Source organism: Panthera tigris, chromosome F3, assembly GCF_018350195.1.
Source record: "Panthera tigris isolate Pti1 chromosome F3, P.tigris_Pti1_mat1.1, whole genome shotgun sequence".
NCBI lineage: Eukaryota > Metazoa > Chordata > Mammalia > Carnivora > Felidae > Panthera > Panthera tigris.
The window spans coordinates 69,086,540-69,103,665 of NC_056678.1; the positions used below are offsets into that span (position 1 = coordinate 69,086,540).

Here is a 17,126-nt window from a genome sequence, read left to right on the forward strand (position 1 = left end):
TTCACTCCTAGCTCTACAGTTCTGTCATCAAGCCTGAGTATCAGGGAGTGTACTCCCTCATGTGTCTGCCACAGGAATATCTTCAAGCTCTATCAGCAAGTTGTAGGTCTTTTCATTTCTTTCTTCTTTTTTATTGAGGTATAAAATATGTATAGTAAATTACATTAAGTACGCTGATCTTAAGGTACTATTTGAATGTTTACATGTGCATATATACCTGTAAACATGACTCTGAACAAGATATTGAATATTAGTATGGTCTCTTTTAAAGAACTCTGAAAGAAAACTTGATTCTAGAGAGGGAGGTCGTCATCTTTTACCCTTTATACTTCAAGATTTTCAACAGAACAGTCATTATGGAGGGCCCTAAGGACTGGCCCGTTATAACTGGGACACTACGGCAGGTGGCAGTTCAAAACAAATGTAGAGCCTGGGATGCTTTCATAGTGGATCCCTTCAAGAACTACAACTGATGTCTAAAAGTTCTTGCTAATAGATACACATCCCGACTCAGTGACTCTTGGGACAAGGAGACACTCAATGGGGGGGAATTAACACTAATGAAAGAGGCAAGGTAAGTTGTTAATTGTAATTTTGCATTTTAAGTTGGGCTTATTGCACGTTATGCAGCATAAGTATTAAACATATGGTTCAAACATATTTATTTGTTCTCAGTGGATGAATCTTCCTACTTGCTTAATTAAATGAAAGTACTTGGCTGTGGTTCATTGTCATTTCATTAGGTTTTCTATTTTATGATTATTCCTAGCCTTATTTTATATTTATTGAGTCTCCACAAATCAGATCTGCATGGATGAAAACCATCGTTAAAGGAGAGGAAATAAAATGATGGTTTTCCTTTTCTTTCTTTTCTTTTTTAATTTTTTTAGTGTTTATTTTTTTTAATTAATTAATTTATTTTGAGAGGGGTAGCACAAGCAGGATAGGGGCAGAGAGAGAGGGGAGGGAGGGAATCCCAAGCAGGCTCTGCACTGTCAGCACAGATCCAGGTGTGGGGCTTGAACTAACGAACTGTGAGGTCATGACCTGAGCTGAAGGCAGATGTTTAACCAAATGAGCCACCCAGGCACCCCTTAAAGTTTATTTTTGAGAGAGAGAGAGAGAGAGAGAGAGAGAGAGAGAGAGAGACGAACATGAGTGGGGGAGGGGCAGAGAGAGAGGGAGACAGAGAATCTGAAGCAGGATCCATGCTGTCAATGCAAAGCCTGATGTGGGGCTTGAACCCATGAACCATGAGATCGTGATCTGAGCCGAAGTCAGATGCTCAGCCGACTGAACCACCCAGGCACCCCTGATGGTTCCCTTTTCTGTGTAGTGCTTTGGTCATAAATTTTCCCCTTTACCTTCTTGAAAGGTACATGTGTTCTACCTTTGTTATCAATATTACGTTTCAGTACACGGTATAGTTCTCAATTTGTCCTTGTACATGGAATTTACATTCAATTCAGTTGATCTGGTTAATTTTGAACTATATATTTAGGAGAAAGGAATAGTTTGTCTTGCTTTCTCAAGGAGGCCTTCTGTGAAACCTTTGACTAATTCTGTTTCTCCTATTAGAGGCTTGTGTGCACACTGTAGTGTGCCTTTTTGTAATGCTCATTATTCTCTTTACCAACTTCAAATCTGTCTTTCTCAGACCGTGAGCTCCACTGTGAGGCAGGACCTCATTTGACTTTTTATTACTATATCCCCCAATGAGCCATCAATGAATACTTGTTGAATTGACTTACAAATACATTATTTAAGAGAGTACTAGACACAGGAATGTTTAATTTTAGTAATTTCAATTATCAGTATGATTGACTAATTCAGGAAAGAAATACTAAGACATGATTTGTTTACATTTTTAGAATGATTGCTCAACTCTGTACTTCATTTTGCAACTTAGTCAATATTGTAGACACTGTGTGGCACAGGAAAATAACCTACACTTTGATAATACTTTATTCTCCTAAAACAAGTTTGTTCATCTATAAATAGGATACCAATCTTGACTGTACCCCTTAAGTGAGAGTTCTTTGAAAAATAGGATGAAGTGTATAGATGTATTACTTTATATATTTAGGACAAAAGTTATTTGCTAATTTAATAGAATATCCATTTAATGGATAAATTCTTAGAAACATATAATCTTCCAGAGCTGAATCAGGAAGAAATAGAAAATCTGAACAGCATGATTGCTAGTAATGAAATTGAATCAGTAATCAAAAAACTGACAAACAAAAGTCTAGGACCAGATGAGTTCACATGTGAATTCTACCAAACATTTAAGGAGGAGTTTATAGTTATTCTTCTCAAACAATTCCAAAGAATAGAAAAGGGAGGAAAGCTTCCAAATATATCCTACAAGGCCAACATTACCATACTACTAAAACTAGACAGAGACACCACAAAGAAATAAAACTACAGGTCAATAGCACTGATGAACATAACTGCTAAAGTCCTCAACAAAATATTAGCAAAGGGCATATAACAATAGATTAAAAGGATCACTCACAAGTGGGATTTATTCCAAGAAAGCAAGGATAGTTTCGTATTCATAAATCAATGTGATACACCGCATCAACAAAACACATGATAAAAATCATGATTATCTTGAGGGTGCCTCAGTGACTCAGTTGGTTAAGTGTTCCATTCTTGATTCTGGCTCAGGTCATGATCTTACAGTTTTGTGAGTTCAGGCTCTGCGCTGATTATGTGGAGCCTACTTGGGATTAGCCCTCTCTCTGCCCTTCCCCCTGCTTATGCTCTCTCTCTCAAAATAAAGAAATAGACTTTAAAAAAAAAATCATGATTATCTGAACAGATGCAGGAAAAGGGTTTGACAAAACTCAATATGCATTCATGATGAAAAGTCTCAACAAAGTGGGTTTAGAGATAACATATGCCAACATAATACAGACGATGTATGAAAAAAACACAGCTAACACCATACTCAATGGTGAAAAACTGAGAGCTTTTCCTTTAAGATGAGGAACAGGACAAGGATGCCCACTGTCACCACTTTTATTCAACATAGTACTGGAAGTCCTAGCCATACAATCAGACAAGAAATAAGTGGCATCTATATTGGCAAAGAAGTTAAACTATCACTGTTCACAGATGACATGATACTAAACATAGGAAATCCTAAAGACTCTACCAAAAAAATACTAGAAGTATTAAGTAATAAATGAATTCAGTAAAGTTGCAGGATCCAAAATTGATGCCCAGAAATCAGTGGTGTTTCTATACACTAATAAGTAGCAGAAAGGGAAATTAAGAAAATAATACCATTTACAGTTACACCAAAAAGAATAAAATACCTAGAAATAAACTTAACCAAGGAGGTAAAAGACCTGTACTGTGAAAACTATAGAACACTGACGAAAGGAATTGCAGATGACACAAACAGATGGAAAGATGTTCCATGCTTGTGGATTGGAAGATTTGATATAATTTAAAATGTTTTTAAATGTTTGTTTATTTTTGAGAGGGAAAGAGCATGTGCAGGGGAGGGGCAGTGAGAGAGGGAGACAGAGGATCTGAAGCAGGCACTGCACTGACAGCAGAGAGCCCAATGTGGAGCTTGAATTCACGAACCGTGAGATCATGACCTGAGCTGAAGTTGGATCCTCAACTGACTGAGTCACCCAGGGGCCCCTTATTATTATTATTTTTAATGTTTATTTATTTTTGAGAGATACAGAGAGGCAGAGGATACAAGGCAGGCTCTGCACTGTCTGCACAGAATCCAATGTGGGGCTCAAACTCATAAGCCGAGATCATGAGCTGAAGTTGAACACTTAACTGACCGAACCACCCAGGTGCCTCAGAATTAATGTAATTTTTTAAAGTTTATTTATTTTGAAGAGAGAATCCCAACCAGGCTCCGCACTATCAGCATGGAGCCCGACGCGGGGCTCAAACTCATGAACTGTGAGATCATGACCTGAGCTAAAGCCAAGAGTCAGACACTCAACCAACTGAGCCACCCAGGCACCCTGCCCCAGAATTAATGTTATTAAAATGTTTGTATTAGCCATGTAATCTACACAGATTCAGTACAATTCCTATCAAAATACCAACAGCATTTTTCACAAAACCAGAACAAATAATACTAAATTTATATGGGACCATACAAATGACCCTGAATAGACAAAGAAATCCTGAGAAAGAAGAACAAAGCATGGAAGTATCACAATCCCAGATTTCAAGATATGCTACAAAGCTGTAGTAATCCAAACAGTGTTGTACTGACACAAAAATAGGTATGTAGTATGTAGATCAATGTAACAGACTAGAGAGCCCAAAAGTAAACCCAGGATTGTGTGGTCAATCTTTGACAAAGGAGGCAAGAATATACAATGAAGAAAGGAGGGTCTCTTCAACAGATGGTGTTGGGAAACTGGACAGCCACATGAAAAAGAATGAGACTGGACTACTTCTTTCACCATGCATAGAAATAAACTCAAGATGGATTAAAGACCTAAATATGAGACCTGAAACCATAAAAAACCTAGAAGAGAACTGGGGCTCCTGGGTGGCTCAGTCGGTTAAGCACTGACTTCAGCTCACGTCATGATCTCACGGGTTCATGAGTTCAAGCCCTGCATCAGGCTCGCTGCTGTCAGCCCAGAGCCTGCTTCAGGTCCTGTCTCCCTCTCTCTCTGCCCCTCCCCCACTCATGCTTGCTCGCTCTCTCTCTGTCTCTCTCTGTCTCTCTCTCTCTCTGTCTCTCTCTGTCTCTGTCTCTCTCTCTCTGTCTCTCTCTCTCTCTCTCTCTCTCTCTCTCTCTCACTCTCAAAAATAACCAAACATTAAAAATAAAAAGGGGCGCCTGGGTGGCTCAGTCGGTTGAGCGTCTGACTTTGGCTCAGGTCATGATCTCGCGGTTTGTGAGTTCCAGCCCTGCTTTGGGCTCTGTGCTGACAGCTCAGAGCCTGGAGCCTGCTTCGGATTCTGTGTCTCCTTCTCTCTCTGCCCATCCCCCACTCGTGCTCAGTCTCTCTCTGTCTCTCAAGAATAAATAAATGTAAAAAAAATTTTTTTTAAAAACAACTAAAAATAGAAATACCATGGGGTGCCTGGGTGGCTCAGTTAAGCATCCGACGTCGGCTCAGGTCATGATTTAGTAGTTCATGAGCTCGAGCCCTGCATCGGGCACTCTGCTGTCAGCACAGAGCCTGCTTCGGATCCTGTCTCCCTCTCTCTCTGCCCCTCCCCTGTTTGCTTGTGCACATGTGCTCTCTCAAAAATAAATGTTTTTTAAAAAAATACCATATGATCCAGTAATTCCACTACTAGGTATTTAACCAAAGAAGATGAAAACACTAATTTGAGAGGATACATGCACCCCTATGTTTATTGAAGCATTATTTACAACAGCCAGGGTAGGGAAGCAGCCCAAGTGTCCCATCGGTAGGTGCATGGATAAGGAAGATGTGGTAAGTATACACATGCACAAACTGGAATATTACATAGCCATAAAGGATGAGATCAGACCATTTGTGACAACATGGATGGACTTAGAGGGTATTATGCTAAGTAAAATAAAGAAGTCAGACTGAGAAAGGTAAATGATTCCATATAATGTCACTAGTGTGGAATCTAAAAAGCGAAGAGATAAACAAAAAGCACAGTCAGTCTTAGGAATACGGTGAACAGACTGATGGTGGTTGCTAGCTGGGAGGGGTCGGGGTTGGGCAAAATGGGTGAAGGGGAGGGGAGATACAGGCTTCTAGTTACTGAACGAATGAGTCCTGGGAGTAAAAGTCACAGTGTTAAGGGAATGTAGTCGGTGCTACTGTAATGATGTTATATGGTGACAGCTGGTAGCTGCACTTGTGAGCACAGCACAACATACAGAGGTGTCGAATCACTATGTTGTATTCTTGACACATTTAACATTGTGTGTCAACTATACTCAAAATATATATGCATTTTAAATGCCTATACAGGGGTGCCTGGGTGGCTCAGTTGGTGGAGTGTCTGTTTGACTCTTGATTTTGGCTCAGGTCATGATCTCACAGTTTCTGGGTTTGAACCCTACGTCGGGCTCTGCACTGACAGCATGGAGCCTGCTTGGGACTTTTTTTTCCTCTCTCTCTCTTCCCCTCCTCTACTTGTGCTATTTTTCTCTCTCTCAAAATAAATAAATAAACATTAAAAAAATAGTAATTCCTAAAAAATTTTTTTAAATGCTTATACAGCTATTGTTCAATACCTTTTATGTGCACAATATTATATCAAATCCAGCTGAGGGAGATAAATTCTCTTTCATTATTTTATTTTTTTTAATGTTTATTTTAGAGAGAGAGAGAGAGAGAGCACACGTGCACACACACAAGTGGGGAAGAGGCAAAGAAAGAGGGGGACAGGATTGGAAGTAGGCTCAGAGCTGTCAGCACAGAGCCTAACAAAGAGCTTGAACTCCTGCACCATGAGATCAAGACCTGAGCTGAAATCAACAGTCAGATGCTTAACCTACTGAGCCACCTGGGTGCCCTGCATAAGACTTATTAGACTCACATATGAAGCATTTGACACATTTAAACAGCATTAGGAGGGGTGCCTGGGTGGCTCAGTCGGTTGAGCGTCCAACTTCGGCTCAGGTCATGATCTCGTGGTCCGTGAGTTCGAGCCCCGCGTTGGGCTCTGTCCTGACAGCTTGGAGCCTGCTTGGGATTCTGTGTCTCCCTCTCTGCCCCTCCCCCACTCATGCTATGTCTCTCTCTCTGTCAAAAATAAGTAAACATTAAAAAATTTTTTTTTAAAAATAAACAGCTTGAGGAGATGACTTAATGTACAAATGAATAGTACAGATGAATGCTGCAAGAACTTAGAGGATGTGGAAGTGGTTGTGGTCTGGAATGATTAGACATTAATGGGTGAAGTGACCCACAGGCCTGAATATATCGGTAGGATCTAAATTAGTACAGGGGTTGAGAAGCTTCCAAGTGAGAGGGATCATGTACATGTCTCCTGGTTTGGGAGTTAACAATCTACGAGTTTTTCACTTGAGAAAACTGTTGAGTTGACCAATTGAGGATAATTTCTTTGAATGTCATCAGGCTGTAAACCCTGTGGAAGTGGCGTTGGTGACATGGCGGTCTGCAAAGGAAATGGTATTTGAAGGGGGCCCGTGTCCATGGATCTTGGAGCCCTCCCGATTCTTTTTGGAGTTGAGCATGGAGAAGACAGAGAAAATTGAATTAACACAAGTCCGGCTGCCAGCTAAGCGAAAACAGAACCAGTACATCTACCGGGTGCTGTGCCTGGATTTAGGGGAACAAGTAAGTAGAAAATATGTTTTCCCTAACATTTCTTTTAGCAATTAATAGTCCAACAAATCTTTTGTGTTTCTAGCCATTCCTTTTCAGATTCTTTTTTTTTTAATGCTAATTTATTTATTTTTCAGAGACAGAGTGAATGGGGGAGGGGCAGAGATAGAAAGAGGGAGAGCATCTCGAGCAGGCTTCACACCATCAGTGCAGAGCCTGACATGGGGCTCAGACTCTCAAACCATGAGGTCATGAGCCAGCCAAAATCAAGAGTCAGATGCTTAACCAACAGAGCCACCCAGGGGCTCCCTTTCCTTTTCAGATTCTAATAGATTTCATTTATACTAGATAGGAAAATTCTAATTACCAGTTACAGGCCTTTTAAAAAAACTTTTGCAATCCTTTAAATGTACTCAAAGATTTTACTCATTCGATAATTCTGACAGTTCACTAAATGGTTCAAGATTCTTTTGTAATCATGAGCTTATTTCAGTCACTTTATCACTATAATTCAAATCTTGGTTGTCTAGACTAGATGTTATATGGTTCCTCACCTCCAAAGTATGCAAGGAAGGGAAAGTTAAGGTCATCTATTAGCAATTTTGATTGATTAGCAATTGTGAGTGGTGAGCAGTTTTGAAGAACCAGTTAGATCTATGCAGATAAGATAGTATATTGCCTTTTATCAGTTCAATTAGTTTTATTATTTTAGAGGTAGTGATGGATCTGCCCAGCTATGCCCTGCTTCTATCAACACCAGAAACAAAGGTTTGCAGTTTGACTGGGGTTGAGAATTCAGTGTATGACTCTGTGTAACCAGCCCACAAGAAATCGATATGTGATTTTAATTAATAAGAACTGTGCTTCTTTCTAAAGTCTCTCGTGAACTTTGTTGTGTATGTGGCTGGCTGTCAGCGTCAGAGTCATCACCCCTGTTGGAGCCCTCTAACCTTTTGTCTCCACGGTCTGTTACTCATTTGGTGTTCCACCAGAGAAAGGTTGAAACACAGAATAGTTTTTCCACTTTTTACCAACTGATAACAAAAGATTTGGTGGAGGAAAAGACTGAAGTGATTGATCAGAATTAGATTTTTTAATGTTCCCTTTGCTTACAAATTTCCGTGATACCCTTGTTTCTCTTAGCACAAGAACTATGTGCATAGATTAAGAACTATGATGGTTATGATGTCCGGAGACACCCTATACTGGAGATTGAATGATTCTAAAGTGTATAGATTGGCCCAGCTGACATCGAGTGTCCACTCATGGTTGCCTCTTGCTCCGCTGTTTCCTTAAAGGCTCTGACATTCCGAATTGGAAATCACCCAGGTATCCTGAACCCTAGTCCAGCTGTGGAGGCTGTGCAGGTACGCTTCATGTGTGCCCACCCTGCCAGCATGTCAGTAACCCCAGTGTACAGAGTGCCAGCTGGTGCCCAGCCATGCCCTCTGCCACAGCACAACAAGCAACTGGTGAGTACAGTGGTGCCAACTAATTTGGCACTTTTGTATTCTGTGCCTTAGAGATAAATGCTCTGAAGTATGGCTTTTGTCTTATCAAAGTTACACTTGATCTTAGCCAAAAGGCTGAGAAGCAATTGTTGTCTTACTAAAGTTAAGGAGACTGGGGGCGCCTGGGTGGCTCAGTCGGTTGAGCGGCTGACTTCGGCTCAGGTCATGACCTCGCACTCCGTGAGTTCGAGCCCCACGTCAGGCTCTGTGCAGGCAGCTCGGAGCCTGGAGCCTGCTTTCGATTCTGTGTCTCCCTCTCTCTCTCCCCCTCCCCTGCTCATCTCTCTCACTCTTAAAAATCAATAAATGTTAAAAAAAATTTTTTTTAAGTTAAGGAGACTGTTTTATTTGTTATTCATTTCATTCCCTGATAGTGTCTGAAAAGAGATGGTTAAACTAGGTTAGAATTGGCTACACCTAGTGACATTTGATGACTTAATGACTTTGCTTACTGTACATAGGTACATAGTCAGCTTATAATTATGGCAACAAGCAATGGAGATGTCTCCAAACTTCCAGTTAGTTTGGTTAATATCTTTCCCTCACAGATGTTTTATTGGCATTATTGGTAAGTAATAGAATTTATCTCTACTCCAGACCCATGGAGAATAATGATAAGCAATAGCGTGGCTAGTAGGGAATGAGGAATAAATGAGTTTTCTAACCTTGAAACTAGAACATCAGACTATAAACTAAGTGAGGTGGACTTTAATTCCAAGCATAGGAGAATAGAAGTCATTTCTTAGAGAACAGAACAACCAATTATTCCTGTTTAGAGATGGAGAAACCGAGGCTCCTGGGAGTTGAGTAGCTTCTCCAAAGTCATAAAGCTACAAAGCAGCACATTCTGTCTGACTCCAAAGCTCTTGTTTTTTACTTTTATACTATTCTGTCTTTTTATTATAAAATAACAAGAATATGAGATGTTAGGGTTAGGAACTCATTTTTTTCAGAACTAAATTCCATGTGAAATATTATTCGAAGTTTATAAATGATTTACTTTTTTAAAATCCACTTAGATGGAGAAGAATAAAAGTTATCTGTATAGTTGTCATTCAGTGTCACATTTTTCATTTGAAATAATTTAAATTTATAAAAAATTTGCGGGGTGCCTGGGTGGCTCAGTCGGTTAAGTGTTCAACTCTTGATCTGGGCTCAGGTCATGATCTCGAGTTTGAGTCCTACATCGGGCTCTGGGCTGAAGAATCAGAGCCTGCTGGGGATTCTGTCTCTCCTTCTCTCTGCCCCTCCGCTGCTTATGCTCTCTCTCTCAAAATAAACTTTAAAAAAATTTTACAGAAAATTTGCAGGAAAAGTACAACTTCTTATCTTGCAACCATTTAGGAGCAATTTACAAACATATTTCTCCATACTTTAGAATTTATTTTTTTGGAATTAAATATAATATACATACCATAAAACTGACCCTTTTAAAAGTGTACAAGTGGTGCCTGGGTGGCTCAGTCAGCTGAGCATCTGACTTTGGCTCAGGTCGTAATCTGTCAGTTTGTGGGTTTGAGCCCTGCATCGGGCTCTGTGCTGACAGCTCAGATCCTGGAGTCTGCTTTGGATTCTGTGTCTCCCTCCCTCTCCCCTGCTCGCGCTCTGTCTCTCTCAAAAATAAAAAAAACAAAAAAAAAATAAAACACTAAAAATAAATAAATAAGTGTACAATAAGCGTACTTTGTTATTTCCTCTTCGACCCAGTCCTTAATTTAGGAGTGTGTGTTAATTTCCACACATTTGTGAATGTCCCAAATTTCCTTCAGTTGGATTCTAATTCCATTGTGGTTGGAAAACATACTTTATGATTTAAATCCTTTTGAATTTATATATAAATATTATATTGACTTTTTATAAATGTATTTATTTATAAAATGTATTCAGACATGTTTTGTGGCTGAATACCAGGTCTATCTTGGAGGATACTTCATGTGCACTTGAGAAGAATATATTCTGGTGTTGGGTGAGGTGTTCTACAGATATGTTAGGTCTAGTTAGCTTATGGTGTTATTCAAGTCTTCTGTTTCCTTGTTGATCTTCTCTCTAGTTGTTCTACCATTATTGAAAGTGGGCTGTTGAAGTCTCCAACTATTATTGTTCAATTGTCTATTTCTCCCTTAAATTCTGTCAGTTTTGCTTCATGTATTTTTGGGGCTCTGTTATTAGGTGCGTATGTATTTATAATGGTTATATCTTTTGGGTAGATTGACCTTTTGCAACACAACAATGCAATTCTGACACTAACTGCCTAGAGTTGGCTCACACTCCATAGTTTTAAGTGTACAGTTCCCAACAAAACTGTCCTCACTTCAGACACCAGCCACAGGTTCAGGTATCCACAGGCCACCCACATTTCTGACCAGCTGACTACAAATTTTGGGATTACTACAACCACTACAGGTTTATTAATTTGTTAGAGTGATTCACAGGTACAGCTTTATTATAAAAGATAGAAATCAGGACCAGTGAGATGAAGAGACACATAGGGAGAGGTCTGAGAAGGTCCCAGATCTAGAGATTCTGTGCCCTCTATCCATGGAGTCAGGTTTGTGTGTGATACAGAGATGGAACACATTGATGTGTTCACCAGTGAGGAAGCTCCACTGAGCTTTGGTGTCTAGAATTTGTGTAGGGGCTTCATTATGTAAATATGATTGATTAAATCATTGACCATGTGGTTGAACTCACTCCAGCTCCCCTTCCCTCCCTGAAAGTTGGGTTGATGTCAGCCAGCTCAAAGCCCCATCCCTCTAGTCATATGGTTGGTTTTTCTGGCCTGACCAATGCCCATCCTGAATCATCTCAGTATAAAGTCAGGTGTGATCCATAAGCCCCACCATGAATAATGGATATACTCCTGTTACTCAGGAAATTCCAGGGGTTTAGGGGTTACTTCTCAGGAACTCAGGACAAAAGCCAAACCATTTCTTTATTATAAAACATCCTTTTATCCCTACAAAAGGTCCTTCTTTGTCTCTAGTGACAACTTTTGTCTTAAAGTCTATTTTTTCTTTTTTCTTTTTTCTTTGTTTAATTTTTTTTTTTTTTTTATTGTTGGGACAGAGAGAGACAGAGCATGAACGGGGGAGGGGCAGAGAGAGAGGGAGACACAGAATCGGAAACAGGCTCCAGGCTCCGAGCCATCAGCCCAGAGCCCGACGCGGGGCTCGAACTCATGGACCGCGATATCGTGACCTGGCTGAAGTCGGACGCCTAACCGACTGCGCCACCCAGGCGCCCCTCTTTGTTTAATTTTCGATTACATTTTTGAGAGAGAGACAGAGACAGAGTGCGAGCAGGAGAGAGGCAGAGAAAGGGAGAGACAGAATCCAGAGCAGGCTCCAGGCTCTGAGCTGTCAGCACAGAACCTGACGCAGGGCTCAAACTCACAGGATAGCAAGATCATGACCCAAGCTGTAGTCGGACACTTAACCAACTGAGCCACCCAGGCACCCCGAGTCTTTTTTTTCTGATACTAGTAGAACCATTCTAGCTCTCTTTTGGTTACTGTTTGTATAGCATATCTTTTTTTTTTTTCATTTTATATTTTGTTTCTTTGTGTCTTTGAATCTAAAGTGTATGTCTTATCACAGTATACAGTTGGATCATGGTTTTGTTTTTGTTTTTTTTTTTATCCATTCTGCTAATCTCTGCCTTTTGATTGGAGTGTGTCATCTATTTACATTTAATGTAATTATTGATTAGGTCGGATTTACATCGACCATTTTGCTATTTAGCATACGCCTTTTTTGTTCTTCTTTCACTTCCTTCTTTTGTGTTAAATATTTCTAGTGTAACATTTTAATTCTCTTGTCCTTCCTTTAATATATTACTTGGGGTTATTTTATTAGTTGTTGCCCTAGGGTATACACTTAACATCTTAAACTTTAACAGTCTAGTTTGGAATAATACCAGTTTAATTTCAATAGTGTACAAAACCATTGTTCCTATTAAACTCCATTTCTTCTCCTTCGTTTGTGCTATTATTGTCATAGTCTTTATACATGCATGGCCATCAAATAGATTTATAATTATTGCTTTATCCATTTATCTTTTAAATGGGACAGGAAAAAAAGAACTACAAACAAAAGTATGTTTATATTGTCTTGCATATTTACCTATGTAGTTATCTTTACCAGGCTCTTTATTCATTCCTTCATGGGGATTCAGGTTCCTGTCTAGTTGCCTTTCATTTCAGCCTGAAGGACCCCCTTTTCTTTCTTGTAGGGCAGGTCTACTGTAAGCAACAAAGACTTTCTGTTTTTGTTACATCCAGGAATGTCTTAATTTCTCTTTCATTTTTCAAGGATTATTGTGCTCAGTATAGAATTCTGAGCTGGCAGTCTTCTTCTTTCATCATTGGCTTCTGTGGTTTCTTATAAGAAATTAGGTGTTAATCCTCTCTCTTTCTGCTTTTATGATTCTGTCTTTCTCTTTGACTTTGGAAAGTTTGATTATTATGTGTCTAGATGTATGTATCTTTGAATTTATCCTACCTGGAGTTCTTTGCACTTCTTGGATGTTTAATGTTTTTCATCAACTTGGGAAGTTTCTAGCCGTTGTTTCTTCAAATATCCTTTCTTCCTCTTTTTTCTCTCTCTTTTCCTTTTAGGACTCTCATTTTACATATGTTAACACACTCAGTGGTATCCTATGAGTCTCTGATGCTGTTCATTTTTCTTCATTCTTTTTTCCTTCTGTTCATCAGACTAGATCATCTCATTTGATTTATTTTGAAGCTTTCTGATTCTTTCTTCTGGCTGTTCAGATCTGCTGTTGAGTTCCTGTAGAGAAATTTTCATTTCAATTATTACACTTTTCAACTTCATAATTTAATTTTGGTCTTTTATTTATTCTCTATATATGAGACATTATTTTCATACTTTTCTTTAGTTATTTAGACATGAATTTCTTTAGTTCTTTGAGCAAAATAGTTGACTAAAAGTCTTTTTCTTGGGGCACCTGGGTGGCTCAAAGGGTTGAGCACCTCATTGTTGGTATCAGCTCAGGTCATGATCCCAGAGTCATGGAATCAAGCCAGGCGTTGAGCTCTGCACTGAACACAGAGCAGTTTCTCTCTCCCTTTGCCCTTCTCCCCCCTGCACACTCTCTCTCTCTCCTTCTCTCTCTTAAAAAAAAAAATTTTAATTAAAAAAAAACTCTTTGTCTAGTAAGTCCAGTGTCTGAGCATCTGCAGGGACAGTTTCTGTCAGCTGCTTTTTTTCCTATATATGGGCTGTACTTTTATTGTTTCCTTGCATCTCTAATAATTTTTTGTTGAAAACTTGACATTTTGTATATTTTTTAAATGTTTATTTATATTTGAGAGAGAGAGTGTGAGCAGGAGAGGGGCAGAGAGAGGGAGACACAGAAACCAAAGCAGGCTCCAGGTTCTGAGCTGTCAACACAGAGCCCAAAGCAGGGCTCAAACCCACGAACCATGAGATCATGACCTGAGCCAAAGTCGGACGCTTAACTGACTGAGCCACCCAGGTGCCCCAAAAAGTTGACATTTTAAATAACATAATCTAGCAATTCTGAAATCATATTGTTCCCCTTAATAGGTTTTGTGGTAGTTACTGTTTTTTGTTGTGGTAGTGGTTTAGTAACCTTTTCTGAACTAGTTCGGTAATGTCTGTATTCTTTGTCCTCTGTGGCCACCAAAGTTTCTGCTAGGTTAGCTTTGTGGTCAGCTAATTGTTGGATATAGATTTCCTCAATTCCAGGTATATTTGTGGGTATTATGTTAAATTTATAGATAAATTCAGAATAACTGAAATTTTTATGATGTTGAGTCATCCTTTCATATGATGTATGTTATATATGTTTCATAAGAATATATATCTATCAAGATCAAATCTAGATCAAAAATAAAACACAGGTATAGAAGATACTTTGAGGGACATTGGGGAAAAATAAATATTGACTGTATATTAGATGAAACTGAATTAATATTCTTGTGTGTGCTAATACTGTTTTTCTTAGAATATTCGCATTCTTAGAAAATGCATGCTAAATTACTTAGGGGTAAAGCGTCATGATATTTACATCATTTAGCAAAAAATAACCCAAGGGCACCTGAGTGGGCTCAGTTGGTTAAGGATCCAACTTCGGCTCAGGTCATAATCTCGTGCTTTGTGGGTTTGGGCCCCGCGTTGAGCTTTGTGCTGACAGCTCGGAGCCAGGAGCCTGCTTCAGGTTCTGTGTCTCCCTCTCTCTCTGCGCCTCCCCTGTTCACACTCTGTTTCTCTCTCTCTCTCGAAAATAAACAAACATTAAAAAAAAAAAACAAAAAAACCAGACACACACACTTGGTTGGAGGGTAGGAAATTAGAGGGAGAGACAGATAACACAAATGGTGAATCCAGGTGAGATGTGTCTCGGTACTCATTATACTATTCCTTCATCATATCTGTTGGTTTGAAAATTGTCAAAGAAAATAGATTGGGAGAAACATGAGCCCTAGCTTCAGGGATATCTTACTGCCTCCTGTGTTGTTTTTTTCCTTTTTTTATTTCTTTTTTTTTTTTAATTTTGAGAGAGAGCATGAGTGTGAGTGGGGGAGGCACAGAGAAAGAGGGAGAGAAAGAATCCCAAGCAGGCTCCATGCTGTCAGCACAGAGACCAATGTGGGGCTTGAACCCACGAGCCATGAGATCATGACCTGAGCAGAAACCAAGAGTCAGACACTTAATTGACCAAGCCACTCAAGCGCCTTGCTTTTCTTTTCTTCTTCTTTTTTATTTTTTTAATGCAGATTCCTATATCAAGCCTGAGGGACACAGTCTTGGAACTGGCAGTGTTTGATCAGCACAGGAGAAAGTTTGATAATTTCAGTTCACTAATGCTAGAATGGAAATCCTCAAATGAAACACTAGCTCATTTTGAAGATTATAATTCAGTGGAGATGGTAGCAAAGGATGATGGCAGTGGACAGACCCGGCTGCATGGTATTATGGTGACTTACACACCCTTTCACATAACCTGCTAAATGTTTCTGCACGAAGTATTCCCCTTGAGTGATGGTTTATTTTATTTATATATATATTTTTTTCATGTTTGTTTATTTTTGAGAGACAGAGCACGAGCGGGGGAGGGGCAGAGAGAGAGGGAGGCACAGAATCGGAAGCAGGCGCCAGGCTCTGAGCTGTCAGCACAGAGCCCGACACGGGGCTCGAACTCACGGACCGCGAGATCGTGACCTGAGCCGAAGTCGGACACTTGACTGACTGAGCCACCCAGGCACCTTGGTGACAGTTTATTTTAGATTTTATCATACCTCTCCTTTCATCTTTGATTATTGTATGTTTTAGCAAACATAAATGTAGATTTCCTTGGTTGCAAAGCTAGGGTCTAGGATGCAGTATTTCTCACAAGAACGTAAAATTACTTTTTAAAATATGTTTATTGCCTATTATTTACCTAATAATGAAAATTTTATTCATTTATTAGAAAATATTTACTGGGGTGCTATTAAATGTAAGGTCCTGTGCTAGGCACCTGAAGGTGGAGTGGTACGTGAGATAGTCGCGGCCTCTGCCTTAATAGACTTCAAACATTACAACTGTGTTAGGTGTTTTGATGGGCATCTATGAGGTGCTTTAAGATTTACAATAGGAGAACCTAACCTAGTTCAGAACAGAGAAGGCCACCTGAGAAAGTAACATTGACACTGAGACCTTAACATTGCAGGGGCAATAGAAAGAGGAGACAGAAAAATGAGCCAAAGAAAGTGAGTGAATCCTACAGAAGGGCCAGAGGAACAAGCAGAGGTCCTGAGAGGCCAGCGAGCCCTCATATGTAATTGCTTCTCAAGCCTCTGCTTGTATCACATTTGCCATTTCACCAAAGCAAGTCAGCTGCCAAAACCAGAGTCAAGGTGGATGAGAACTACTCAAAGGCATGGATACCAGCAGGCACAATTATATGGCAGTCTACCACAGATCAGTCCCAAAGGTGAAGAAAAAAGGGGTACAAAGGCCAACCTTTAAATTTCTGGCATGAGCATTTAGACGGATGGTATATCCATTCATGGAATAAGAAACACTAGAGAAGGGGAAGTAAAGATTCAGCCTTCTCCCCACCCACAGGAAACTTACCCATAGGACAAGTCTAAGAGCTTGGGAACGTGGAAACATAGTACTCAAGTGTATGTAATACTATAATGCTCTAATACCATAATACTGTAATACTGTAACAGTATGGTATAGTTAGTGTAAAAAATGGTAGCAAGGAGGGGCGCCTGGCTGACTCCGTGGTTAACTGTCCAACTCTGGGTTTCAGCTCAGGTCATGATTTCAGTTTTGTGAGTTTGGGCCCTGCACCAGGC

At 39.7% G+C, this 17,126-nt stretch overlaps 1 protein-coding gene across 5 annotated transcripts in view; it reads left to right on the plus strand.

Annotated features, from left to right (window-relative positions):
• Nucleotides 1-17,126, plus strand: part of NUP210L (nucleoporin 210 like) — an 87,294-nt gene that overhangs the window by 38,389 nt on the left and 31,779 nt on the right. For 4 of the 5 annotated variants that reach the window (XM_042976953.1, XM_042976956.1, XM_042976954.1 and 1 more), the window contains 3 exons: nucleotides 7,074-7,295; nucleotides 8,582-8,755; nucleotides 15,555-15,747. In XM_042976953.1, the coding sequence (XP_042832887.1) occupies nucleotides 7,074-7,295; nucleotides 8,582-8,755; nucleotides 15,555-15,747 (589 nt within the window). The remainder of the gene's footprint in view (nucleotides 1-7,073; nucleotides 7,296-8,581; nucleotides 8,756-15,554; nucleotides 15,748-17,126) is intronic. The other variant, XM_042976955.1, reaches the window with a different exon arrangement.